Source organism: Calliphora vicina, chromosome 1, assembly GCF_958450345.1.
Source record: "Calliphora vicina chromosome 1, idCalVici1.1, whole genome shotgun sequence".
NCBI lineage: Eukaryota > Metazoa > Arthropoda > Insecta > Diptera > Calliphoridae > Calliphora > Calliphora vicina.
In genome coordinates, this window is record NC_088780.1 from 56,457,450 (window position 1) to 56,485,426 (window position 27,977).

Consider the following 27,977-nt stretch of genomic DNA (forward strand, 5'->3'; position numbering starts at 1 on the left):
TATGTATTCGGTAACTAAAAATTAATTATGTAAAAATATACGGCAAGAGTTGAACATAATCAAAACAATTTTTAAGTCAAAGAGTGTGTGACAAATAAATATAAACATTTGACAAACTTAAACTTAATATAAAAAAAATGTACACAAATTATATATTAGTATCTGTTTGTCTGCATTTTTTTCAATTCGTTACAATTGCATGCAAGTCACTGTAATTTATTGTGAATGATTATTGTTTACTCATGAAACGGAGAGCAAAACAAAATGCCAAATTTTGACAGATTGATTTTTGTATTTTCTTTGCTGACGAATTTTTAGACCCAAATTTGTGTGTTAATTTTATTTGGTATTAATTAAACCTTCGAAGATATATTAATTGCGTTATAAAATTAAAAAATATTGTATTGCGTTCTTTTTCAACCAATTTAAACGTTAAATCCATTTGTGAGAAAAAGCAAATTGCCGGTTAATGTTACGTGATAACAAACAAGAAGAAGCATTTTTAAAACATGGGTGGGGAGCAGTAATTGAACGTTAAATGAATCAAAACAAACATTAAGAAAAATTTACCAACAAAAGAGAATTCCACAAACGATTGCGCAGTCTGCTCCACCACAAGACCAACAACAGAAATCAAGAAACACGCCAGACACTAGTCGCTACAAATATTTTGACATTCAGTGTCTATCAAAACGGAGTACACACGACGAGAGAAGAAGAAAAACGAACCAAAAAAGAAAAATCCATACGGGAAACAACCACAAAGTGAAATTATTAAAGAAAAACTAAAATCGAGTGTTTGTGTGTATAGTGAGTGCGTGAAAAATTTTCTTGCACACAAAAAAGAAACAATAATTTCTTTTCGATTATAATTAAATAAATCAAAGGAATTAAATGTATTAAGGAAAAATTGAGGTGAAACGTGTTAATATTTGTGAACAAATCTAGCCACAATGGGTGAAACTACCCCACATACTCCAGCTCCATCACCCACTGATGAACATGCTGCCGCCATGGCCGCTGCAGCCAGTGGCACCTCACAGCCAACACATTTTAAAGTGATAATAATTGGAGCTGGTATGTCTGGATTATCGGCTGCCAATCATTTGATGCAAAATGGCTGTGACAGTTTTTGTATATTGGAGGGACGTGGTCGCATTGGTGGTAGAATTGTCTCAATACCATTGGGACAACAGAAAGTAAGTTAATCCGATAAGGCCAACTAAACATATCTTATGTAAGACACTGACTTTGTTTTATTTTTGTTATTCATCATCAAAAACAAAACGAAGAAGCGACTATCTGAAAAAAAGGATGATGCCATAATGAACAACAAATAATGCATTTGTGTATCGGTAGATAATTTTGTGTTATGGAATCTTTTTCTCCTTACAAAACTAAATCTTGAAATATTTTTAGTTTTTTGCAAATTCTAGTTTCTTTAATATGTAGTCTAATTGTGTATATGTACATATATTTCTTTTTCGTATTTCCCTTTAAATTTAATTGTTCGCCTTTTTTTCTGCATTCCCAATTACAATATAAGAGTGTGATTTTTGGGCAGCTCTTTCTATGGCTATTTTTAAAAGCATAAAAGGGTCATATCATTTCCTTTTTATCTTTATTTAGAACAATTGTGATGCGTTTCGCCTTCTCCGTCTGGCTGATTTGTGTCTTCCGTATACGTTGTTGAATTTAAATTAAAATGAAATGTTTTATCGACTGTTGCTCCTCTTCTATCTCCTTTAATGTGTTCCCCTCATATATGATTCGTAGATTAAATTCTGTTGCAATTTTCATTGCGTGTGCTTTGTTAAACAAACATTTTTGTTCGCTATTTATTCGCACTTTTTTTTATCAACGTCCTTGTTGTAGGTTGATTTTTCGGCAAATATTCGTTTCTGTTTTCAGTTTCTTGCCAATATTTAAATGTACACCATTTTCGATGAGAATAATGTCCAAATGTACATTGCTTCTCCGTAAACACATTTCGGACTTCATTTAATAGGCTCGTGATAAATCAATGAACTTCTGATTTCATGGTAGCATTCTCAATTTTGTATCGTAATGGTCCCTCTTGTATGTGTACAAGAGTAATAACTTATTTAGTTCTTAAAAACAAGGGCATAAATCAAGATCATCGAAACAGCTTGCATTTGAATAATTTTTTTGGTGTTTATAGCTCTCATACTTATAAGCACAAAAATGTTAAAATTTTTGTCTGCTCTCTATTAGTTTAATAGTTATATGCATTTAAAGTCAATATATATAATAGTAAATTTCTCATGTATTTGGAATATAATCTGATCATAATGGCTATCATTGAATAGTGCTTCAAAATACATTTAATATGATATATAATATGGAACTGTTTATTATTATTTTGGACCAAAAATTACTTTTTGAATTTTTATGACAGTACTTCAGAAAATTTTGATATACAGAAAAAGTGGTTTTAGCAAAGCCGGTGTTCGATACACCCCAGAGTTAAAAGTCCCTTCACCCGGCCGAAGGCCGGCAATACAGAAAATGTGAATATTAACAGAAAACAAATTATGAAAATATAAACTGTTACGCGGATCTTGATTTGTTCCAAAACAAGATTTAAAAATCTATCTGTTAATGTAAATATTTTATTATAAAAAACGAACATTAAAAGTTAAAAGTAAATTTTCTTGATTTAAAAAAATATTTATGTCGTGAATAAAGTCGCGATATTTTTCGAAATGTAAAAGAATTAAAATTACTTTAAATAGGTGTTTTTACCGAATATAGCCTAAATGGGAATACCCAAGGTAAAAATTAGTTGATTTTCTGGTGGAGTTCATGATATAGATCAAATTTTCGAATTTAAATAGATGTTTTTACCGAATATAGACTAAAGGGGAATACCCAAGGTAAAAATTAGTTTTTTTCGGTGCTCTTTGGTGGTTTTCAGTTTTAAATATCATTATATATAATATTAATCATTATATCATGAGAATTTTACATAGGTTTTAAATTTGTAATTGGAATGGGAATTTATGGGAATTTCTGTCCTTTATTACAAAGATAATCCATATTTGTCACAATTTCATAGATTCTAATAGTATTCTAAGCTTCACAAAAAAACACAAATATATGTACTTAAACCTTTATTTTAACCCATGAAAATACATTATAACTATTCAGTTTTATTGAAGACCATAGAATTCGGAAATACTTATTGTTTTTCTCGATTACTTCGTTGTAGTGAAATATAAAAAGTTCCATACCACATTTCATATTTTTTGGAAACTGTGTAAAAACCTTAAACTTGATTGAATTGTTTTTGTAATTTTAGGAAGGTTTATGACACATGTGTCTGCTTCATATGTATGACCTTTAGCAAAAATGTTTGGCAATCATTGTTTAAGCACATAAAATTTACTATTTTATACCTTCCATAACCAATGATGGTGAAGAAAGGTAGACAAGCGATCAGTGGTTAACACCCTAAACCTAGGAGTCCATATAGTACAAAATCTAAATCGGTCTGCGATATTGCATATCGATATTAATATACAGTGTCGGACAAAATTAAAGCACGGACACCCTCGACCTGACTTCGCACTCGAAACACTTATTATCTGTAGCCAGAAGACGGCGGATGAGGTGGCCATTTGACAAGCTTGTAGCAGATATCTATAAGTACTGTGCCATTTTATGACCTTAAAAAAAGAAACGAATGCATTTAAGACAAATAGGATATTATATTTATGAATTCATCTTAAAGTCAGGGGATATGCAATGTTTCTTGTTTATTATTTGGTGTAAAGATATCGCACTCGTTCAACAATACTGTATTAACTCAAAATTTTAAAATGTTCAGTAGAGGCCAAAAACTGTTTGTGATTACATTTTAAAAGAATTTGAAAATCCAAATACATCATATTAAGCAAATTCCATTTGAAAATATATTTACATTGTTTTTCTTTAAATTATTGCAAAATAAATCTATTTTTTGAGTTAATACCATTTTTCTGAAACTTCTCGATATTTTTTTGTATTATTTTATCAACAAAACAGTATCAACTCAAAATACAACCAAATTTAAATACACAGAAAAAAAAAATTCATAATTGGAATGAATTTTGTAATAAATATTATTAATCGAACTTGACTTTTTTTTCCCAAACTTTTTTCATTGAGATTAAGAACATGTTCATAAATATTATAAAATTGTTCATGACGGAAATTTTTGCTTTTTTTGCATAAATTTAATAATATTTTATAATAAATTGCATTATAATTGCATTATCTAATGAATTAATTCAAAACTATTTGCATAATAGCCATATATTGGCCAATATTTTAAGATGAATCAACAATATCTGAAAATTAAAAATATGTATCATTAAACATAATAAAATATAAATAAACATTAAGCATATCATCCCCTTTAAAAGATTTAATCAATTTCGCGCATATTTGCTCATTTTGTAGCTGAAAATCATAAAAATAAATAAAAAATTTTCCAAGGAAAATTTCAAACATTTTTCAACAACATAAAAATATAAATGAAATTGAAATTATATTTTTCAAGCCTTCTAGATTTAATTTGACTATTAACAAAATCTTAATATTTAAGAAATTATTTATAAATGTTATGAATTGAAATCAATGAAATCAAATCATAATATTTATGTTGAAACTTTTTTCTGTGTAAAACAATTTGATTATTTTTAACTTGAATAAAGGCTCAATTCAAAATAATAAATTTTTTTATGAAAATATACAATGTATTTCTATTTAAATTTTTGTACTAACTCAAAATAATACCTTTTTGTTGATACAAGGTAGTCACTAATTATCACGAAAATGGTCTCAAATGTGGTTTTCGAGATGAAAGAGTAATTGGAATACGTTGAAATTTTTACAGTAGATAGATATTGATGTTGTTAGTTGATTTCTTGCAAAAAGTGAATTTTTAAAAATTTTGAGTTAATACAGTATTGTTGAACAAGTGCGTGTGAAAAACATGAATTTTCTAAATGTAAGCCATCAATCCCCAACGATTGGCCATGTGCTTTGTTAATGGTTATAGGAAAGGCAAGACAAAACGGGAACTGGAGCCGCTTGAATTCAAATGGTAAGTCGTTGTAAATCATTTGAATCTTCCACCGATGATTGTTGCCTCAATTAAATTTGGTGAACATTTGTTGATGGTCAATCTTGTTCCGTTGCGTAATTTTGGCGCGTTTAAGTTGCGGAGAAGAATTATCGGTGATCCAACATTCAATGTTAATACATGTGGTGGCATTCCGGCTAGTACCAATGAATTCAAAAATTCTGTTCTTCGTTCATTACTGTGTCAATCCATTTGTATTTCATTGTTTCGTCAGGCAGTTTCAATTGAATTTGCTCATTGAGCTTATTGTCATAATTTGTTGGTGCCAACATTACACGTTCCCACAATCAATTCGAATTTTTGTAGTTGGTTGTAAGACTTGGGAATACCTTGTCGACAATGGCTTGAATATTTACATTTTTCCATTTGAGAATGTTTCTTGCAGCAAATGTACACGCACACATTCGTCGATAGCGTTCGGCTTCTGTAGCTTCATTTCCAGTGAAATAAATTTGATGGAACTTCGCATGATCATTGGGAAGCGGGGAACAATGATCCAATTATGTGGTACATTTGGCCTTGAACTTTAAAAGTGGGCATGAACCCGACGTTGTTTACGATATTTGTTGCCTCGTAGTATCGAAGACCGCCATTTGAAAGTTTTATTTTCGGATATTTTGAAGGAAGTATGTACTTGGAAATGAGAGTGGTGCCGGAAATGTTACTTAGAAGCGGCTCAGGCTGCTCAAAAACACTATGCACGAAATGGACACTTTTTTCTGTCAAGCGGGGCACCCGGCGGGTTAAACTAATTCGAGTACGCTCAATCCAGTGGTGCTAACCGTTTTTTTAGGTTAGCTCTTGTTTTCGAGATATACCGTTATTTCGAAAATGGAGGAGGTTGCACAACATATATTCGCGTAACTCCGTTTTTAGCTTATTGAATAAACTAAAAAAGCCGAAATTCTGCAATAAAATTTCCTTTAAGTAAGGCTCAAACTTGGGAACGTATCTTCGGAACACCATTCCTATCATGCTTAGATGAGCTATCAAGGATAAGTCTTAGACGAATCTACTCTTTCATCAGAGAATCTGGTTGGTTTAGCCTGGAAACAACGGACGTATAATTAATACCAAGATGTTTACCCCCTGGGTATCACAATGGGATCAGTTTTGAATGGACCCAAGTGAGCTGCTTGAAGAGTGGCTACCCATGGAACCTAACCTAACCTAAGGCTCAAACTTTTATTTAATCTGCGCAGTCGTTTTAGAAAACTTATTTTTTTAACTTTGCGAAAGTTCGTAAATGTAAAAAACGGTAACGTGAATTTTCTATTAATTTGACATACAAATTAAGGCTATATTCAATGATACAACATTATTTAACCAGTGTAATTCGAATGAAAATTTTGTAAAATTAATGTTGATTGTTAAATGAAAAATGGAGATACAAATCTTTAATTAGACATACACTTGGCCGCATAAGTTTGCGTACAAACTACTTTATATATATTTTAACAGGCTATTTTAGTCGTAAGTAACAACGGTAATCATTTGAAATTGGTTTTTATATATAGATAAACATTTGAAAATTACGATATGTATTTTCCTTTTGCATTTGCAAAGTTTGGTAATAATTGACAGCTTAAAAACAATGGTATGCTAACTTTTCGTGTATGCAAAAGTATGCGTACATAAAAATTAAATGTAATTTGTAACTGTTTTTGTTATTGTGTGATACTACAATACTGCAGTTTTTGTTTCAAACTCATCATAAAAGTGATTTTTGAAAATTTTTTGTTTCAAATTGGAATAATTTCAAGAAATGGCAAACAGAAAATTAATTTATATAGCTCAACGTAAAATAGTTATATATTTACGGAAACAAGGGAAAACTTTGCGCGAATTCGACCAAGTAGTTGAACGTACTCACTCCTCCATTCAGAGAGTGATAAACAATTTTAAAAAGACTGGAATTTTTGTCTCAAAGCCTCGTTCTGGTCGTCCACCAAAATTAACTGAACGCGAAAAAGAGGGTTATAATGCAATCTGTGAAGGAAAACCCCAGATTTACTGTATAGAAAATGGCTGAAAACTTAAATTAACAATTTAATAAACATGTGTCCAAAGACACTGTGCTCAGAATTCTGAAAAAGCCAACTATAGAAGCCATGTAGCAAGGAAAAAGCCGCCAGTGTTATAGTTAATAGACACACACGAATTGCTTTCACTAAAGAACACATAAATATGCCTCCAGAGTTCTGGAAAAATGTTCTGTTCACAGATGAATGCAAGTACTGTATCTTTGGCATAAAAGACTGTCAGTTTGTTTGGAGAAACCCTTGTACAGTGTTTAGGCCCAAAAATTTAAAACCAACAGTTAAGCATGGTGGTGGTGCAGTGATGGTACAGGGGTACATCACATGTGAAGGCGTGGGAAATTTAGAATTTATTCCATCGACAATGGATCATAAGGTCTATTTAGACATTCTAATGAAAAATCTTACCTAAAGTGTGAGCAAATTGGGCATTGAAGATGATTATATATTCCTGCAAGACAACGACCCAAAGCATACTACACACAACACAAGGCTTTGGTAGTTGTTTAATAAAACAAAAACAATTGAAAACTCCTCCGCAGTCACCAGACCTAAATCCCATAGAACATTAATGGGATTTGCTGGAGTGAAAAATATTAAACCATGTAATAAAATTAAAGGAAATGCTTCAAACAGTATTAACTGAGGAATGGAGAAATATTAGTTCGAAATACACCGAAAAAACTGGTTTCATCAATGACAAAACGCCTTCATAATGTTCTTGGTCGTCGGGGTTATCCAAATAATCATTAAAATACAGTTTAATTTATAAAAATCAGTAATATTTTTTTTTTATGTACGCAAACTTTTGCCTACATGCATAATTGAATTTTTTTATGCATTGGATTCTTATAAGTTTTGTTGATTCTTAAATATGAATTTTACAATGCTGTTGTGTTCTTAAATATTTAAGAGTTTTATATAAAAAATTTCAAAAGAGTAACGTTTATTTTTATATCCAAAATTAGAGTATACTTTTAATTTTCGTTCTTGTACGCAAACTTATGCGGCCAAGTGTATAGTATGTACAATATGTATGTTTGTATGTGTACTTTTTTGTTTGCAATTCCCTAAAGCCAAATAAATAAATATCTCCTGAGATCTAGATTCACTCGTTTATACGACTGCTGTAAGCATTTAGTCATAGCGTAGTCTTGGTGTAACAGAGTTGGGCATTTTTCCAATGAGGTGACAATTGTTTTCATTCATTCAATTTAGTTTAAATCGTTTTTAAAATTTGTATATGCGTTTTTTACACTTTAGTATTTACTTTTATTATTTTATACGCAATAAAATATTTAAAATGCGTTAATTATTTCCGTAAACATAATTGCATTTAAAATGTTTTGAATACAAAACAAGTTGTTGTATTTATATGATCGTATGTTCGTTTTTTATAGTTTACAGCATTTTTTTTTTGTTTACACTAAATATAAATGCTGTTGCTTTACTTTTAATACAATTTACAAATGTCATTTTGTATTAAGAAGACTCACAAAATTTTTAATATAGAATTATCTGCCTGTTTCTCTAAATGCAAACGAACGTTGAAAACAACAAATAAATTTTAATTTTTTTTGTTATTTTCAATATAAAATACGAAAGAAAATGTTCGTTCTCATTTAGAGAAACAGGCAGTATGCAAAACGTTTGCTTTTCGTTGCACAAAGTGAAATTATAATAGTGAATTAAATTTTAGAGAATTAATTTTGTAGAACAAAATGGTTGTAAATTTCAAAATTAGTATGAAATTCTAATACTTTTCAGTCATGCTATGAATATTGGTAGTTTTCATAGATTTTGTTTTCATTAAATAATATCAAATTTAAAAAAGATTATCTGTTTGAAGGTTAAACTTTCTGGAGAGTTGCCTTCATAATCTTTAAATATTACTATTCTGAACTAAAGATCAAAGAAATATGTATTTTTTAAACAGCTGTTGGGTTAATACGACAGCTAAAAATAACAACATTCTCTGCCTTTGATATAATTAAGGCAAATCTTTTAAATTTGTTTGCTAATTTTAGCTGCCATTAAAAAAAAAAAACATTGTATCTATTTAATGCTCTTAGGTTAGGTTAGGTTCCATGGGTAGCCACTCTTCAAGCAGCTCACTTGGGTCCATTCAAAACTGATCCCATTGTGATACCCAAGGGGTAAACATCTTGGTATTAATTATACGTCCGTTGTTTCCAGGCTAAACCAACCAGATTCTCTGATGAAAGAGTAGATTCGTCTAAGACTTATCCTTGATAGCTCATCTAAGCATGATAGGAATGGTGTTCCGAAGATACGTTCCCTCAGATTTATCAGAGCCGGGCATTGACAGAATAGGTGTGACACCGTCTCATCCTCTTCTTCATTATGGCAGCTCCTACAGTAGTCATTATACCGTAGGCCCAATCTCCTAGCATGTGTCCCAATTATACAGTGTCCTGTAATGAAGGAGACAATTAGCCTTATTTGCTCGCGACGAAATTCCATAAGTAGATTCGTCCTGCTGGCATCATATACGGGCCAAGTAGACCTCGTTGTAACACAGGAAGACTCATTGGTCCACCTGCTTTGTGCAGATTCATATAGTGTCCGCTGAACAGCCATCTTGCATATAGCAAGGGAAATACCAGAAAAGGGGTCGATCTCATCATCATCCATCATCGCCCCCATTTTGGCCAGTTCGTCAGCTATACAATTACCCTGATTACCATCGTGGCCAGGGACCCATATAAGCGTTATCCTAGAATGTCTCGCTATCTCATTAAGGGATACCCGGCATTCCTCGGTTAACCTAGATGTCGTAAAGACACCCGCTATTCCTTTAACGGCAGCCTTGCTATCGGTAAATATACATATATCACCAGATATTTGATAAAACCTCAGCCAGTTGGATGCACGTTTAATGGCCGTAATTTCCGCTTGAAGAGCCGTACAGAAGTTAGGTAGCCTGAAATAGGATTTAATCCCATAGTTCTCAATAAAGAAACCACCACCGACCCTATTGCCCCTCTTTGAGCCATCAGTGAATACCCTTATGACATCATCAGGGGGTAAGAGTCCGCGCTGCCATGAATCCCTATTCGGGATCTTAATATGGAAATGCATATCGAAAAATGGTTTTGCGATGCAGTAATCGACATTACTATGTAAGTACCCATAGTAGTTCAGTATCTTAGAGTGCCCATGATCTTTACCATACCACGAACATCCAGCATTTAGTCTCACAGCAGAGTTGAGAGCCATTTGTATCACCATCAAATCAACTGGTAACCAGTTCAGGATAGTAAAAAGTGCCTTAGAGGGGGTAGTCCTTATAGCGCCTGTAATCAGTATCGCAATAGTCCTGAGAACTCGTTCCACAGCCTTACGGTGAGTAGCATTATCCAAGGCGTGCCACCACACCAACACTCCATAGAACAAGATGGGTTTAACAACTGCTTTGAAGATCCAACTGATACCCTTCGGCATAATACCCCAGTTTGTACCAATTGCCTTCTTACAGGAGTAGATGGCTACATAAGCCTTGTTAATCCTGTTTTGAATATTCAAATTCCAGGACAATCTTTTATCTAGAATGATGCCAAGATACTTCGCATTATCTCTAATCTCAAGACTGATTCCATTCAGTCTAGGTGGTCTGAAGTCATCGATCTTATACCTCCTAGTGAAGAGAACCAGTTCCGTTTTTTGTGGGTTCACACTAAGTCCACATGAAATACTCCACTCACTCAGTGTACTTAATGCTGATTCCATACAACTGGATATTGTATCCAGAAATTTACCAGATATAAAAACTGCAACATCGTCAGCATATGCGACTGTCTTGATCCTTCTGTTGTCCATCCTGATCAACAGGGAATTCATAGCCAAATTCCACAGAAGTGGTGATAAAACACCCCCCTGCGGGGTTCCACGATTGGCCACTTTTAAAACACTTACACCACCTAAAGTAGCACAAATGACTCTATAACCGAGTATCTTTTCGACTAGTCGGCGAACACATAGATCAATTCCCAGTTCATCCATCGCAGATAGGATGGCATCGGGCCTGACATTATTAAAAGCTCCTTCAATATCGAGAAAGGCAACAAGTGAATACTCCTTATGTATTAGCGACTCCTCAATGGAGCCAACTAGCGAATGTAGAGCTGTTTCCACAGATCTGCCTTTGGTGTAGGCATGTTGGGATTTAGAGATGAGTTCCGACGGAATGGTCATTCTCAGATATACGTCAATCACCCTTTCTAGGGTTTTCAGCAGGAAGGATGCAAGGCTAATTGGCCTATAATCCTTTGGTTTAGTGTGAGTCGCCTTACCACCTTTAGGAATGAAGACTACTCTGCATCTCGTCCACCATGTGGGGATATAGGTCCATCTAATACACGCTGTGTATATGCTAATGAGCCATGGTACAACTATTTCTTCGTTCTTTTGAAGATCAGCAGGAATAATGCCATCCGGCCCAGGAGATTTAAACGGGTCGAAGCTTTTGATTGCCCATTGGATTCTATCCCTGTTTATCGGAACAGAGTTATCACCCGGAGCAACAGAATCGGCAGCCCCATTCATAGTCTCATCATCGACTGGAAGGCAACCTGGAAAATGAGTATCTAATAGGACCTCAAGTGTTTCCTTACTATTCAGAGTCCATCTACCACAGGGTTTCTGGATATAGCTTGGTACAACCGGTGAAGTTGATAGAATTTTACGTAATCGGTTAGTCTCAGAGGATCCTTCCACGCCGCTACAGAAGTCCCTCCAGGCTTTCCTTTTCGCATTCCTCGTAAGGTTCTTAAAGTGGTTCACTGAGGACTTATATTCCGGCCAGTTACCCAGCCTCTTTGCCTCGTTGAACAATTTACGACACGCCCTTCTTGCGTGTGCAATCTCAGGGTTCCACCAGGGTGGCTTATTCCTACCCCTGCAGATATTCGGCTTACAGGCCAAATTAGTAGCTGATTGGAACGCTTCTGTAAGTGCCTCAACTGCTACCTCAATATCGTCCCTATTTTCAATAGTGGGCGGGTTTGGTAGAGACCGGGAGAGTACATCACTCTGCAACTCCCAATTGGTCTTCCTCCTATTTAGAATGGTATTATCATTCCTATAAGTTACACTGATATTGAAATCAATATATAGATGATCAGAAAAAGAGCAGTCGTCGGAGACAGCCCAATTGTTAATCATACTGTGGTGCTCAGCACTCACAAGTGTTAAGTCTAGTACCTCACTTCTGTTTGAAACAATGAAGGTAGGTTCTGAACCTCTATTAACTACTTCCAAACTACTATTAAGTATGAAACTGAAAAGACTCTCACCTCTTGTGTTGGTGTCGCTGCTACCCCATACAATGTGGTGCGAGTTAGCGTCAGCACAGATAACCAATGGTATCCTGGACTCATTCGCCTTTTTCACAGCACTACGGATATCATCGTTTGGTGGATGCTCCCCGTGGTCATGCGCCATGTAGCTGGATATCAGCCATAACAAACAGCCTTCATTAGTTTCCCATGAGACTGCTACTGTATCTTCATTACTGTAATCAGACAGAATGAAGATTTTCAAAGAGCTTTTAGCCAATATACAGGATCTAATTTTACCTGCGCCTTTAGCGAAGTAGAGCTTATAGCCCTTCAAACATAGTCCACAGATACGGTCCTGATGGACCCAAGGTTCCTGGACCATGACTAGCTCCTCCCCGTTCTGAGCAATTCGGAGGAGCAGTGCAGCTGATGCTGCTTTAGAGTGGTGAAGGTTTATCTGGGTCACCCTCACCATGCTCCATTTTTACAATAGTGACGTCGGCGTCCTCCTGGTCAGAATTCAGGAGGGCGTCCTCGTCCACCACCTCATCCATCCGTTCAAAGAATGTACCAACTAGTTCGGAGACTGAGTTGGTATCTTCAGTGTCGGCTGGATCAGTGGCGTCATTGCAATCCATGCCCTCTTCCGAGAGCATGGGCTTTACATCACCTGAGGATGTATCGCCTTTGTTGTCGCTACGGTAGACACGCAGGATGATCGTACCAAATCCATAGTAGACCTTCCCTTGTGCCTTCCTTAGCGGCCCCAAAGAGTCCTTATTCAGGACAACGATCGCTTTCCTTGAAGAGCCCTCAGCGTCCGTAACCTTAACAACTTTCCAGTCTTGAGTTGGAAGCTGTGGGTTACAGCACTGAAGGATCTCCAAGATCTCCTCCGGGCTAGATGGTTCAGCTGGTATTTTAGCTATGGATCTAGGCTTTCGGGGTATCTCACTCACAGATACCACCTCAAGCCTAGACCCCGGCCAAACCTCACCCAGTGATGCGACGGCAGTCTTTAGTAGCAACGCTGAGCGTTCATCTACACAAGACATAAGTTTTACGTGACCCTGGTACCAACCAGCGTCATCGCATTGTGGAGGAGTGCCTGGGTTCTCTTTGAGAACTTTCCAAAACACCCCTACCAGTTTTTGCTTCACCATATCCCAATTCAATTGAGATATGGATCCGTCATTCGCACTCCGGTCGATAACCGCCCTAACAAGACTGTCTTTGACAATCTCGCTAAAGGATTTAGCTAACGACCTTTGTGCCGCTTTGGGACGTTTAGGTCCCGGTTGCTGGCTCTTGGTCGCTGTATCCTCCTCTGAACGTTGCCGTTTAGGCCCCGCTGGTAATTCAGCAGAAGGAGGAGCGGTCTTGAGACCAGCAATATAGGCTTTCGCCCAGGAAAGCGAAGCTTGTTGCTCCTTAGTGAGGTCCTCGACTTTTTTCGAGCCAAGTGCCTCAACAAAGCGGTAAGCGGAACGCCTGGTGGTAGCAGCCCTTCTAGCAGGGTTTTTATGCCTGGGGTTAGTTTCAGAGCCGGGATTGGCCAGGGGTGATGCGTCTTCAGGACAGGAGGATTCCTTCACAAGACCTGAGCGCACAATTGGCATATGGGAAGCATCCGTGAGGGGCGACTTAGTCGCTTCCCCCTTAGAGGCACCCGAAACAGGGGATTTAGCCGCCTTGACGACTTGGGCTTTCGCGGCTTTGGAGGTACTTGGAGAGAAGTCCAGAGGTACCTCGCCGCTTAGGTCACTACCACCTATTGCCTTGGATTTTTTACAATCAGCCAATCTGGGTATGCCAGATTGACCTCTTGCGACACCAGTAGCATGCAGACTAGTCTGGCCCGGTGTGATCACCTGACTAGCCTGAGTTGCAGTAGCATTCGACTCACCACAGCCCGAAACCATCGCTGTGGGAGTAGGGTCCCCGGAGATTATGAAGCCCCCGACCGGGTACATGGGGCATGACTTATCCTCTTCCATTGAGTCCTGATGGACAATTACTTGCATTTTATACCTGCTGCCAGGTGTTGAGATAACTGCCGCCCCATTGGAGAAACAGACGCAGACCACCAGCCGCCCAATATGGGAAACAGACGCTGGTGGATTTCGGACGGACATTAAAGAGTCCTTACGGACCAGCCGGACTATCCACCTTAACCACCCCTCTCAATGAGGGGAAAATGGTTCGATGGAAATAACATCTGATAGCCGCCCCAGAGGAGAACAGACGCTATCAGACAAAGGGAGGGTAGTTCTTAGTATCATGCTCAACGCGTGCCCTTCTGGAATGGGAGACCCTGCCAGAGACAGCCAACTCAAGTTAAACTGTCCCCTCCAGCATGGCCAACGCGAATCATCGCACTTAAGCCTCTACATCGCGTCAAGATGACTACCCATCGTAGAGGATTTAATGCTCTTAATAATTAGCAAATTGTATAGCCAATTTTTTCAAATTCATTTCATGGGAAAGGGACAATCCTAACTATTTTGAAAACGTGAAAAAAGGTGTTGAACATTTTAAATTACAAGAACAAGGTAATGAACCAAAAAAACAAAAAAAAAAAACAACAAGAAGCTCAAAGATTTTTATAAAACAGAAAATTATCAACAAAATTGGAGTGTATAATATATACGAAATTGATTTGTATCAATAAAACATCACACACTCATAGTCTGCAAAAAAATATGGGGTGTATAAAAAACAAAAACAAACTAATGATTATAAAATTGTATAAATAATGAGCAGTTGGCTAAATTGTATTTCGAACATGCAATTAGAAAATAAAAACAAAAAATGCCCACGATTTTTAATATGCATACATTATTACTTATATTTTATAAAATTTGTTTTATTAAATTATCAACAACAAAATTGTGATAATTTCTTTAGTAATTAAAAGCTTGTATAGTAGGAATGCTAAAAATTATAATCAAATAATGCAAATTAATACTTTATTTATAAAAATAGCTGAGCATGAAATTGTTGACTCTCCATATTATTTGGAAATATGATAGGGTATTTCAAAAATAATTGTTATTTCAAACTGATTAGTAAGCAAAAATGTATATTTAGAAATCTTTATTTGTAAACTTTAAATAAAAATATTAATTTAAATAAGATACTTTTTTAAAAAGATGTGCGAAAATATACTTTTATGAATTTTGTATGAATATGAATATATATTTTTAAATAGTTCGTTGTTTTTATCTAGTTTAAAGATATATTAACAAATTTGTTAACGTCGGATTATTTATTTTTCTTTTGAATTAGAAATACAGTTTTGTTCAAAAACCAAATTCTGTTTAATTTCACTGAAGATACATTTTTTTTATTGTTTGTTTATTACTCTTTTTATGTATGTTGTCCATGTTAGTTTCGTTTTTATATTTTTTAAAACATGTTTTTAATATAGCACGCTTGTTCTTACCATAAAAGACTGACATTAAATTTGCCGACATCAGATGTTTAGTTATAATTTAATTTTAAATACAGGTAGTATTACAACTGGAACAAATGGTCTGAAAAGTAATTTTATTAACAAAAGTATCTCCAAGTAGTATGGAAGTAAAACCCTATAAGATTCCAGCTGCAAATTATTTAATTAATTAGAGAAACCGTATTGATAACTCATAATGCAATGCAAAAATTAAACAATTTAAATTTACTATATATTTTGTCAGTTCAGTTTTAAAGGGTAGTCTATGATAAGATTAAGATACGCACTTCATTTATTATTACTGGTATTACCTCAGACAACCATGGGCATTGTATTTGTAATAGCAGCAATAAGCCTAGAGATTGTGAGTTGGATATACATATATAACGAAATATTGTATTGTTGTAATATCTAAAAACATGTAATTTTTAAATTTTATTTAGTAATAATACTGTTAATTAATTTAAAATAACACTCCCTTATCAATTACTCTATATTTATTATTGGTATACAGCAACTATTATCTAAAAACTAAAATAATATAAACATTGCAAAAATCACACAAAAACGAAAATAAAATATGATTATCTATCTGAATAATAAAAAAATATAAACACAGAACCCTACAAACACCAACCTACATTTTGCATTAAATGTAAAAAATAATGAATACGCGCCGCACCGCATACGCCAGCAAAATAGTTGAAGCATAGCAAAAATATAACAGAAACTTAACAAAAGAAATAGCTAATGACAGGTCGGTCGTTGTTTACAACAGAAGTTTGAAACTATTTAATACATTTTGCAATTAAATATTTTTTTAAATAACTAAGTTTACATGTACTTGTTTTAGAAAATTAAAACATTCTTCGTAAACTCTGCATTTTTATTCTCCTTTTTTACCTCTAGTTAGTGGGACGATCATTAGTTCTTTCTTCACAATTGTTGACTTACCTTGTTTTTATACGCTGACACTGAATTGAAGTCATCACATACTTAATATATGATCATTGCGAATAATTAAGTAGATAACGTAATAAATAAACACACAAACACAAAAACGAAAACAACGTATTCAAAAGTACTATATGTTGCTCTTACTAGTAAAAAATGTATATGCAACTGAAGTAGAAAATACGTAAATGATATACTGCGCTGAATATTTAATGATCTTAGGATTTATCAGTTAAAGCTCATCTTATTTCGAAAGTGTCTAAAATTGAACCCTAGAATTGTTTCTTTTATTGTACAAACTTAGAGCCGCATTATGCCATATTTTATTATAATATATGAATAAATTCAACAATGAATGAATTCTATTGTTGAAAATTTTTTTTTTAATTCCGAATTAAGCTTAAACTGAATTAATTCGAGCTCTGTATTCGAATCATTGTAGTTGAAGTAAAAATATTAATGTCTTAGACCAAAATAATTGCATTGTGATTTCTGAATATTTTACAAAAATTAGATAATTTCTCTTTGCATAGTTAAAATTTAGAAATATTTCAGAAATTTTTAGAAAATACAGCCAATTTGAAGTTAAAGATCTTTTTGGAACGGCAATTTCAGGTGAAATATTTTTTAATCCAATTATTTGATGAAAATCTGAAAAATCTTGAGAATACATACATTCCAATATAAATAAATATCTAGATAACGGTTCTTTATGCTTTAATTTAACGTATGATCGACAGTGCATGTACAAAAATTCGAAAGCCGATTTTCACCAAAAAAAATATCGAGGTTACAAAAAAACATTACTTTTTTAAGAGATATTGTACCATAGATGACAACAAGATAGGTAACTGAGAGTCAAAAACCTAAGTCTGTTTTAAAAATCCTAATTCCTTTCTCATGAATTTCATGTATTTTGTATGTGTGAAAAGAGAGTAATTTTTTCATTTATATTTATCTCTCCTTCCATTCTATGCTCTTATTCTATGTATTGTACTATTAAGGTAAAGGGTATAAATAATCGGAATAACAGAATATATCACCCTGACTTGTATTTTTCTGTTTTTCTTATTCAATTAGTTTAAACTGAATATATTGAAAAGAGCAGAATTTGGACTTGATTTTTACTGAAATCACATTTTACGAATCCCGAGATCCGAATCCCGCAATAATATTTATATTTATTTTATTATAAGTACTTTAGGAATCTATTTTTCTAAAACAGAAACAATAATTGCGGTTTTCGGACCAAAATTCCACATATTTTTTAATTTTAAAATCGATTATTTTTGGACTCAAAGAAGAAGTTGTCTGAAACTTTTTTTTTTACTATTAACAATAATAACATCGGTCAATCTAACCCTTCGCACTCTACTTCCAAATAATCAGGTTAGGTTAAGAAGGGGTGTGCACTATGTGCACTTCCACTCGGAGACTGAGGTCCATTGTGATTCCCTTCAAATAGGTAGACAAAGAGGATAGCCGTAGAGTAATAGAAGAGACCAAAGTACCGCCTATTGAAAAGAGAAAGAAAGAAAGATAGATCTTCTCACAGATTTGGATTCTCTGTAGAACGTCCCTTAAACAGCCACCCTATTCCCTTAATGAAACCTAGTATGTTGCTTAGTTTGCAGCCAGCAACACTACCAAGTTCGTCCAGAAATCTATTTCCTAGCCATCTAAGTCTGTGACCCTGTAACCTAGGGCAGTTGCACATAATGTGCTCTACTGTCTCTAGCTCCTCTGCATCCCCACACACTCTACAGAAGTCTTGTGTGCCATTATCCCATTTACCTTTAAAGGCCCCAATTGAGCAATGGCCGGTTATCACTCCTACTAGAATCCTGAGATTATACCTATTCAACTCTATCAGTATCCCAGTTTTGGCCATAAGGCCCTGGACACTTTGCAATCTGACCTACTGCCCAAGGATTGATTTGTATAGTCACGGAATTTTTCGTAAATTAACCTATAGTAGTAACAAATGGGTGGTTTAACATTCCGTTCCCTAGTATCATGATCCCGATCAGAACCATGTCTAGCCAGTTCATCTGCTACCTCATTTCCCTGTCTATCACAGTGCCCTGGTACCCAACACAATCTTACTGAGTAGTGTACCAATAGCTCCTCTAGAGCTCTCCTACAGTCTTCTACTAGGTTGGAGTGTATTAGATGACACTCCAGAGCCTTTAGTGCCGCCTGACTATCTACGATATTGTCACTTCAGCCCCTCTATTGACGTGTGCCTTTATCAACTCTGTGGCTTTCCAGATCGCGAAGATCTCTGTCTGGAAGACGCTACACTCGTTACAGAGTCTATATGAGCGCTTGATGTCATAGTCGACCAAATATACCCCGGCCCCTGTACCAGAGTCCAAATAGTAAGCTGTTAGTAAATTTTCGTATGACTGAAGAAGCCAATGTTTAAAATTTTATCAAAAAGTATTTTTCCAGTTTTTCCCCCTTTTTGGTACTTTTTGTCCAAATTGAGATGATATAAATTTTAGTATCATAGTGTAGCTCATAACAATGTAAATTTATAGAAAAACATATTTTATGAAAAAAAGTACCAAAAATAAATAAAATTTTTACACTTAAGGTTTCCAAAAAGTACCAAATTGGCATTTTTTGACTTGTACGATTTAAAATTTATTTCTATGCATGTTGATTTAAAAAAAAAACTTATGTAGTTGCAAAAAAAAGTACAATAGTTTTTACCTGTTTTTTACCCGAAAAAGTTTTACTTTCGAAAAAGTACCAGAGACCTGTCTGTTAATGTTTTAAGTAGATAAAGATGCATTTTAAATGTTTTTGGTATCTGTATTAGTTTAGAAGATATAAGGTTACCGATTTAACCATTTTTTATTCCCTAACCCTTAGAATTTCCACAATACCTACTTAGTGGATCTGCATAGGGAGACGTGAACCTATAGTAACAATTTCACGTCAAAGTTGCATAGAATATAAAACAACTAATCTATTAATGAAAAACAATTTAAGTTTAAGCAACGTATAACCGTATATATTTGCAGCTAAAAACATTCCCACGACACCCGGTTCTACTCACCGGAATGACCCGAGTTAACTCGGCCAAGGCTGTCAACTGCTATAACAACAACAGCTAAAAACTAGCTCTTAATGACCTGACCTTGGCAAAGAAAATTATAAAGTTTTGAATATTTCTGAGCACTTCTAATAAAAATAACTTGGTTAAAAAAATTTTCGAACCCTATGTGAATTATTGTTATATAGGTCAATATTATGTTATTTTGGATAATTTTGGAAAAACCACATATTTTTCTATTAAAATAATTACCGTTCTACCACAAATTTTAAATATGGATTCGAAGCATGATAAAAAAATGGAAAAAAAATAAAATATATATTCCAGACTTCAACGAGTGTTGTGGTAGAACATTTTTACAACGGCGATTAAATAATACCATTTTTTCATAATAATTTGTAATGGTCTAGTCGAATTTTCTAAATCCATTCCCATATTTTCTGGAAATTTAAAAGAGTTATAGCCCTAATGTGCATACACTTTGACCTAGAATTAAATGTAGATTAATTCTAACTTTATTTAATTACTTGTTGCTTGCTAGTTTTAGTGTTATAAATATTTTTTTTGTTGGGTGAAATCAGAATTCCAACATGAAATCATTGTAGCCAGTTTTTTACTCGTATCTTAAAAAAATTGTTTTGTATAAAAGACTGCATTTATTTTAAACTTTTGATATAAAGAAAAGTTTAATGAACCCAAATAAAAAAGAAGAAAAACTGTTACATGTAACCCAATGCATTTAATATTTCCCTTCTTGCCTAATTAATCTCATTCAATGTTTCAGTAACATTTACTGTATTATGGTTGTTTTTTTTAAGTTTAAATCTTATAAAATGCTTTGTAATTCGTAATGCACTGTAATCAGAGTCATTGTTTAATTTGTTGTTTGTTAAATAATTGTATTTAATGACATTTTTGCTGTTGATTTATTTATTTATTTTGATGCAATGAAAATTAATTTTTATGCCTCAACTAATGTTTTATTTTTTAAAATACATGTGCGGATACATGGGAAAGATTGATCATTTCATAAATGTGTTTAGCAATAAAATGTAGAGGCTTGGCCTGTTCTACCAACCACAACAAAGACAAATTATTGTAGGCTTTGTTTTATTCCATTGATACATTCCGCGGAAAATTTAAATGTTTTATAAAAGTAATTATTTCAACTAAAAATAATATTTAGTGTTTTAAACAAGTGCTTTTGTCTGAATTGATTTACTTTGAAACAAAAATTTAAAACATTATTTACAATTGAAACACATTACCACAGACAATAAATATCTTTAATTGTTTATAAACACACTTGAGAATCAAGAGTACTTAGTCTAATTTCATGAATTTATTATAATTTCAATTGTAAATTGTCTACAAACATCTTAGATTGATACAATAACTACTGGCTCCCCAATCGTTTTTTTGTTTGTTTGCAAATTAATTCAGAAATATTAAAGTTTATTTATTTAAATGAAATAAAATTTTACTTGCAGGTTGAATTGGGTGCTAATTGGATACATGGCGTTTTGGGTAATCCCATTTTCGAAATTGCTGTGCAACATGGTCTAGTCAGTGTGGTTAATGTGCCTAAAGCGCATAAAGTTGTGGCCACCACAGAAGATGGCCTACAAGTTCCTTTCAATATACTGCAGGAAATCTATGAGGCGTATGTTTGCTTTTTACGTCGATGTGATGAATATTTCCTGTGCCAGTACAGCCCACCGCCCGACATTAACAGTGTAGGCGAACACATTAATTATGAAATACAAATCTATTTAAGTTCAATCGACGATCCTAAAGAGAAACGTTTGAAACAATTGATTTTCAATTGTTTGCTAAAGCGTGAGACCTGTATAACGGGCTGTACCGATATGAACGAAGTAGATCTCTTAGAATTAGGTGAGCGATCTCTTAGAATTGGAAGCAAATGTGAATATTTTAATTTTTTATTCTCTAACATTTTAAATTGCAGGTAGTTATACGGAATTACAAGGTGGCAATATTGTGTTGCCAGCCGGTTATAGTTCTATTTTAAGACCACTCACTGCGCAAATACCCAAAGAGGCTATTATAACAAAGTGTCCGGTGAAGAAGATTCATTGGAAACGAAAAAAGACCATGACCGGTTTAGATACCGTGGACGAATCATCTGAATATGAAAATGATTCGGATGATTCGGAGAAAACTGTAACCGAATTTCCAACAACAGCTGGCAAAGAAGGTACACCATCGGCTTCCGCAACATCGCGTGGTGCCTCTGTGGAATCAGATGGCAATGGCGACTATCCTGTACGGGTTACATGTGAAGATGGTCGTGTATTTTATGCAGAACATGTGATATGTACCATACCGTTGGGCGTTTTAAAACAGTGTCATAAATCACTCTTCGATCCCGAATTACCGCACTACAAACAGGAATCCATTGAACATTTAATGTTCGGAACTGTGGACAAAATATATCTCGAATATGAGCGTCCATTTTTGAGCGCTGACATTTCGGAAGTTATGCTGCTGTGGGATGATGACAAATACGAAATGCATACCTCCGACGAAGAACGAAGCAAACCGGAATATTTAAGTAAAAATTGGTACAAGAAAATCTATTCGTTTGCCAAAATATCGGACGTTTTGCTATTGGGGTGGGTGTCGGGCCGTGAAGCTGAATATATGGAGACTCTGTCCTCGGAAGTGGTTGCTGAAAAGTGTACGGAAATATTAAGGAGTTTCCTGCAGGATCCGTATGTGCCGAAACCAAAGAGATGTGTGTGGTAAGTAGATATATTTACGACTTGTATTTTAAACAGCAAACTATGCAACAAACATTCTAAATTGAAAACGATGTCATGAGTATCTTAAAGAAAAATATTTTACTATGAGAAATTAATGCGAAGAGTATTCTAGATGAAATCCTATTGGAGTATTATAAAAATGCTACTAATATTCTATGTGGAAAATGATTTAAGAAGTATCCAGCATGACCCAACGTGGGGACAATTGACCCTACATAGATTACGAAGAGACTGTCTGATAGCTGGTCCAAAGTAGCCAACGAATTGTATTCAAATACCGTTTACATATATGCATTTACCTTACTATTTACATAACTGGTTACTTGACTAGCTACATAACTAGTCATTTTAAGAGTCTAAAGACATCTTCTCTAATACTCTACTAGGGTATGCAATCGAATAATGTTGGGTCTAATAATCGCACAGTTTCTTTCGAATTATTCCAAGAATTTAAAAACTAAAATTGCCGAATAACGAAGAAATAAGGAAGAATAATCGAATAATAGTAAATCTATAATACGAAATTATAATGATACTAGCTTGACCCGGAGTGAAAAGATTTTATAAGCAAATAAATTAATATAATTAATACCGGAATTTCTTGTTTGTGATTAATTGCATACTATGCCGTTGAAGGTATAAAAAATATCCTGTGATTTTAAAAAATCTTGAAGCTTTTTTTAAGACTTTCGCCTATTTTTAGTCAGACTCCTTACAATGATATGAAAGCTATTTATAAAAAGTTAGAAGACTCTAGCTATAACAGTTGTTTAGATATCAATTTTCCATACGTCAAGCTACCAAAATAACACATGCAAAGTATTGAGAATTGCAATATTAGAGTTCTCCAGATATTCGATAATAAATATTTACTTTGTATTGGAGGGGGCACGTCCCTTCTTAATTTCTGGCATAACATGACACTGGCATCAACGTAATTTACACAAAGTTTAAAGTCTCTTACAATTACATTCACTTGATATTCGAATATTTATATATTTTATCTACAATGGTAACAAATAACTCATTTGAAGCATTACTTTAACTATTATAATTCTCCATATATTCAATTATAACTATTTTCTTTATATGTAAGAGATCATTCCTACTATGCCGATCCCGCCCAATTTCAGCCAAACATCCTAAAAATATAAGAAATTACAATTTTCTTCGGTTTCTTTGTAATGTGGGTCCTACACACTCTGTTCCGATCTCGCCCATTTTTTGCTAAACTTCGTAAAGTGGTACTAATCTTAGAGACTTTAACAATTATTGTTCTCCAAATATTCGAAAATAACTAACACAATTCAGCACATTTCACCCAACTACGTACTATCGTAACGAAATATATCCATAAAAGTTTAACGACTTTCTGTAATACAGTTCAACAGTTATTCGATAATATCTAATTATTTTGTATGTTAAGTTCCATGTCCACTATTAAGTTTTCAGACAAAAAATTAAGTAAAATTATAAAAAGATGTTTCGGACAAAATTTGAAGAGTCTTGCAATTTTAGTTATCCAGATATACAAAATTGATTAAGTCCTTTGTATGGAAGGTCCCACACCCACCGTTCCTATCCCAACCTATCCCAGCCATGTTTAGCTAAACTTCGTACAATGATGAGAAATTAATTCATACAAAGTTTGAAGAATTTTGCAATTATAGTTCTCAAGATGTTTAGAAATAACTATTTACTTTTTTGGTAGGTGACTCACTTATGTTTAAATATTTTTACAATTATAGTTCTCTTTATATTCGAAATTAACTATTTACTTGTTATGGGATGTGCCAGTAATCTAATCCAGAACATTTTCTGTAAAACTATGTAAACTGATAAGAAAGCCATTCGAATACAGTTTGAAGAATCTCGTAATTATAATTCTCAAAATTCCATATATTTGAAAATAACTATTTACACGCCCCTTGTTCACATCCGTCCCATTTATGGATAAACTTCATGTACTGATAAGAAATTGATTCGTATAGAGTTTGAAGGCTGTCGCAATAATAGTTCTGCATATATTCGAAAATACTTTGCATCGGAAGTTCCAAGCCCACTAATCCATTCCAGCCCATTTTCAGCTATTCTATGTAAAATGATAAGAGAGCTATTCGGACAAAGTTGGAAGAATCTCGTAATTATAGATCTCAAGATATTTAGAAATAACTAATTACTTTGTATGGGAGGTGACTCACTCCGAGTTCCGATCCTTCCCATTTTTTATTAACTTCTTGCACTGATGAGAAATTAAAAATATATAGTCTATTATTGCTTACAAGTAAAGGAATATCTATGTTCCAAATTTCAATCAAATCGGTGCAGCCGTTTACTCTTGATTGTTTAAGAATTAATGGTACCAATTTTACCGGGGTTCATCCTTTAAATCTCTTTCTGGTCCAAGTATTAAAAAAAGAGATAGTCTATTGACGCTTCCAAGTAAGGATCTATCTATGTTCCAAATTTCAATAAAATCGGTTCAGTCGTTTAGGCGTGATGCTCAAATAAACCAACAAAAAAGCAAACTTACAAAGACATTTATATATTTATATGGTTATTAGGCTGGGTCGATTTTTTTCATAAAAAATCGTATAGAAGAAACGCATTCTACGGAGAATTCTAAGAAATTTTCCCCAAGAAATCATAGGTCTAAAATATATACTGAAATATCATTGGATAAAAGTCGAAATGTGCAAGATAGGATTTCATTTTAGACCTATGGTTTCTTGAGGAAACTTTCTTAGAATTTTCCGTAGATTGAGTTTTTGCTAAACGATTTTTAACTTTTTTATCGTCCATACAATTCGACCCGTCCTAATGGATATATGTTAGTTCAAAAAGTTAGTTATTAGTAAAGACTAAAAGATTTTAGAATTTATTTAACAACATAAATTGTAGGCTTCAAGACTCGCTATTATGTATTCACTTTATTTGGTCGTTATTATAAGAGGTCGTTATTATAAGATAATATTCAAAGTGATGGGGAATGCGATGTTAAAAATTAAAGAACATTTTCTTAATATGTATACAAGTGATGTTTTTAAAGATGGCCTTAGACAATACGACTTTATGTACGACTCGACGAAGAGACAAATTTAATCACTTACATTATTTAAAAAAATTTAATGAACAATGAAAAAATCAAACAATTTGGATAACCAAAACTCAACCCAACCAGATACCAGCTACAAAGAGACATTATATAAATCTGTCCTTAGTATTTGAATTATTCTAGGAGAACTCACATATTAGTTATAAATAGACAGTTCACTAACCGGTTTCTTGTAAACAAACCATACTCCAACTAAATAAAATAACCAGTCTCTAAACTATATTTAAAAAAATTGTTCAGTCACTTTTAAGAGACAGTAATATGTAAGTAATTGTCAGATAAAAATAGTTGAGTAAAGTATCTAGTTCTTACCAAGCAAAAACTACTTACTAAATGATAACTACTTATTATTTGACTGAAACAAATTCATGCGTCTTGCTTACAAATGTACTTAAATTCAGCCAAGAATATGCAGCTAAAAACCAGAAAAAAATTGCCTTATGTGGGAATCGAACCCGCATGCTGATTGTTTATTTTTTTGTGTTTGAAAGTCTAGCTGCTTACTCACTGCTCCATGTACGTGTTATTTTATCGTAAGTTAACAATGGTTTTAACAAACATATAAATTAATATAATATGAACAATAAATGCATGGCTTCTACTGGTGTTGAAACATAAATAGGTTACAAAAATAACTACTTTCTAAAGAGCAATACAAAATAGAAGTTAAAAGTGACTACACTCTAGATTACGTAGAGACACCTAAGTGACAATTGCATTCACTCTAGATTACATGGGATGTATAAAGTAACCAATTTATTTTTCTTTGCACTACAAATTCCCAAAATATATAAATTGGAGCCAGCCAAGTTATCAGACATTAGTGAAAATTACTGTCTGTAAGTGATACGTGGGACTACTTGTAAAACTGCTGAGTATATTTAATGAACAATTATTGAACGAGTAAAAAGAAAAATATACAACAATACTATAAGTATTATATTTAGAAACGATACGATAAGTATTATATTGAGAAACCTATGCGATGATTATTCTTCAAAGAAATAATATGTATATGTAAATAAAAAATGATTTCAGGAACATTCTAAGCAAGAGTTACGTGAACAGGAGCTGTAGTTGGTACGCTTACATATTAAACGAATTCAGTCAGTCTCCCTCACAAAATATACAGAGGAGAACATTTTTAATTAAAAAACTCTTGTAACAGTTGTTCTTTCATGGGAAAAAACTTTCGGTTGATACAGCTGTCGATCGCTTTATTTTACCGATGAGAATCGATCGGTTCGAAGTGTAGAACCAAATGTTGTGATTTTGTTAAATTTTGCACTAAAACAAATGTTTAATGATGAATAGGAGTACGATTATTTTTCGTTTATTGACATTATTTGATTTTTCGTTTCTCTTAGACTCCTACAACTGCAAATTAATATTGCATGTGTGTGCCTGGATCTATTCTAAGCGGAAAACGATTCTCGACGAGTATTCTGAAAAGTAAATCATTTGAATTTCTTTTCAAAAAATATTCTTACAATAACTTATTTTTGTAATTTATTTATATTTTGTAATAATTTTTTTTTTTAAATATTTTTTTACATTTTCAGCACAAGTTGGAAATCTCAGCCTTATACAATGGGTTCATATACCTCAATACCTTTAGGTGCTTTACAAGAAGACATTGAAAACATGGCCCAACCTTTATACGCTAGTCCTCATGCCTTAAAGGTAAACTGTTCAATATTAAAACATTAACTCCTACAATATTAATTATTTTACTCTTCCTTTAGCCCGCTATTTTATTTGCCGGCGAGCATACCCATTCCAATTTTTATTCGACCGTACATGGTGCCTATTTAAGTGGCCGTACTGCTGCCCAATATTTATTGGGTGACGATGAACCAGATGAGATTATATTAGAATCAGATGGTAGTGATTTAAGTGCTTGGATACAAGGCATAGCTTTGGATTAAGTACTTGGAAAAAAACACAAACTCTTAAACAACCAATTAGCACAAAAATGTATAAGTTTACTTTAATTTTTGTTAAACATTTCTAAAGTGGCTAATTTTAATAGTGGATCTAATATTTTTTTTGTTTACCAAACAAAAAATTAAACAATGTATCACACACCACTCGTATTTCTACTTAAAATGAAGGT

The 27,977-nt window shown here is 33.6% G+C and overlaps 2 protein-coding genes across 2 annotated transcripts; one reads left to right on the plus strand and one right to left on the minus strand.

The window, feature by feature from the left end:
• The first annotated feature begins 490 nt into the window (after window positions 1–490).
• On the plus strand, window positions 491–27,975 carry LOC135962348 (peroxisomal N(1)-acetyl-spermine/spermidine oxidase). Its single transcript, XM_065514228.1, has 5 exons — window positions 491–1,199; window positions 21,451–21,856; window positions 21,930–22,725; window positions 27,424–27,544; window positions 27,607–27,975. Exons 1-5 carry the CDS (start codon window positions 954–956, stop codon window positions 27,787–27,789), a joined length of 1,752 nt encoding a protein of 583 aa, XP_065370300.1. The 5' UTR covers window positions 491–953; the 3' UTR covers window positions 27,790–27,975.
• LOC135949116 (uncharacterized) lies at window positions 11,866–14,889 on the minus strand. The gene is made up of 2 exons (XM_065498576.1): window positions 12,786–14,889; window positions 11,866–12,721 (listed from the first exon to the last, which is right to left on the minus strand). Exon 1 carries the CDS (start codon window positions 14,621–14,623, stop codon window positions 12,926–12,928), a length of 1,698 nt encoding a protein of 565 aa, XP_065354648.1. The 5' UTR covers window positions 14,624–14,889; the 3' UTR covers window positions 11,866–12,721; window positions 12,786–12,925.
• Window positions 27,976–27,977: the final 2 nt, after the last annotated feature.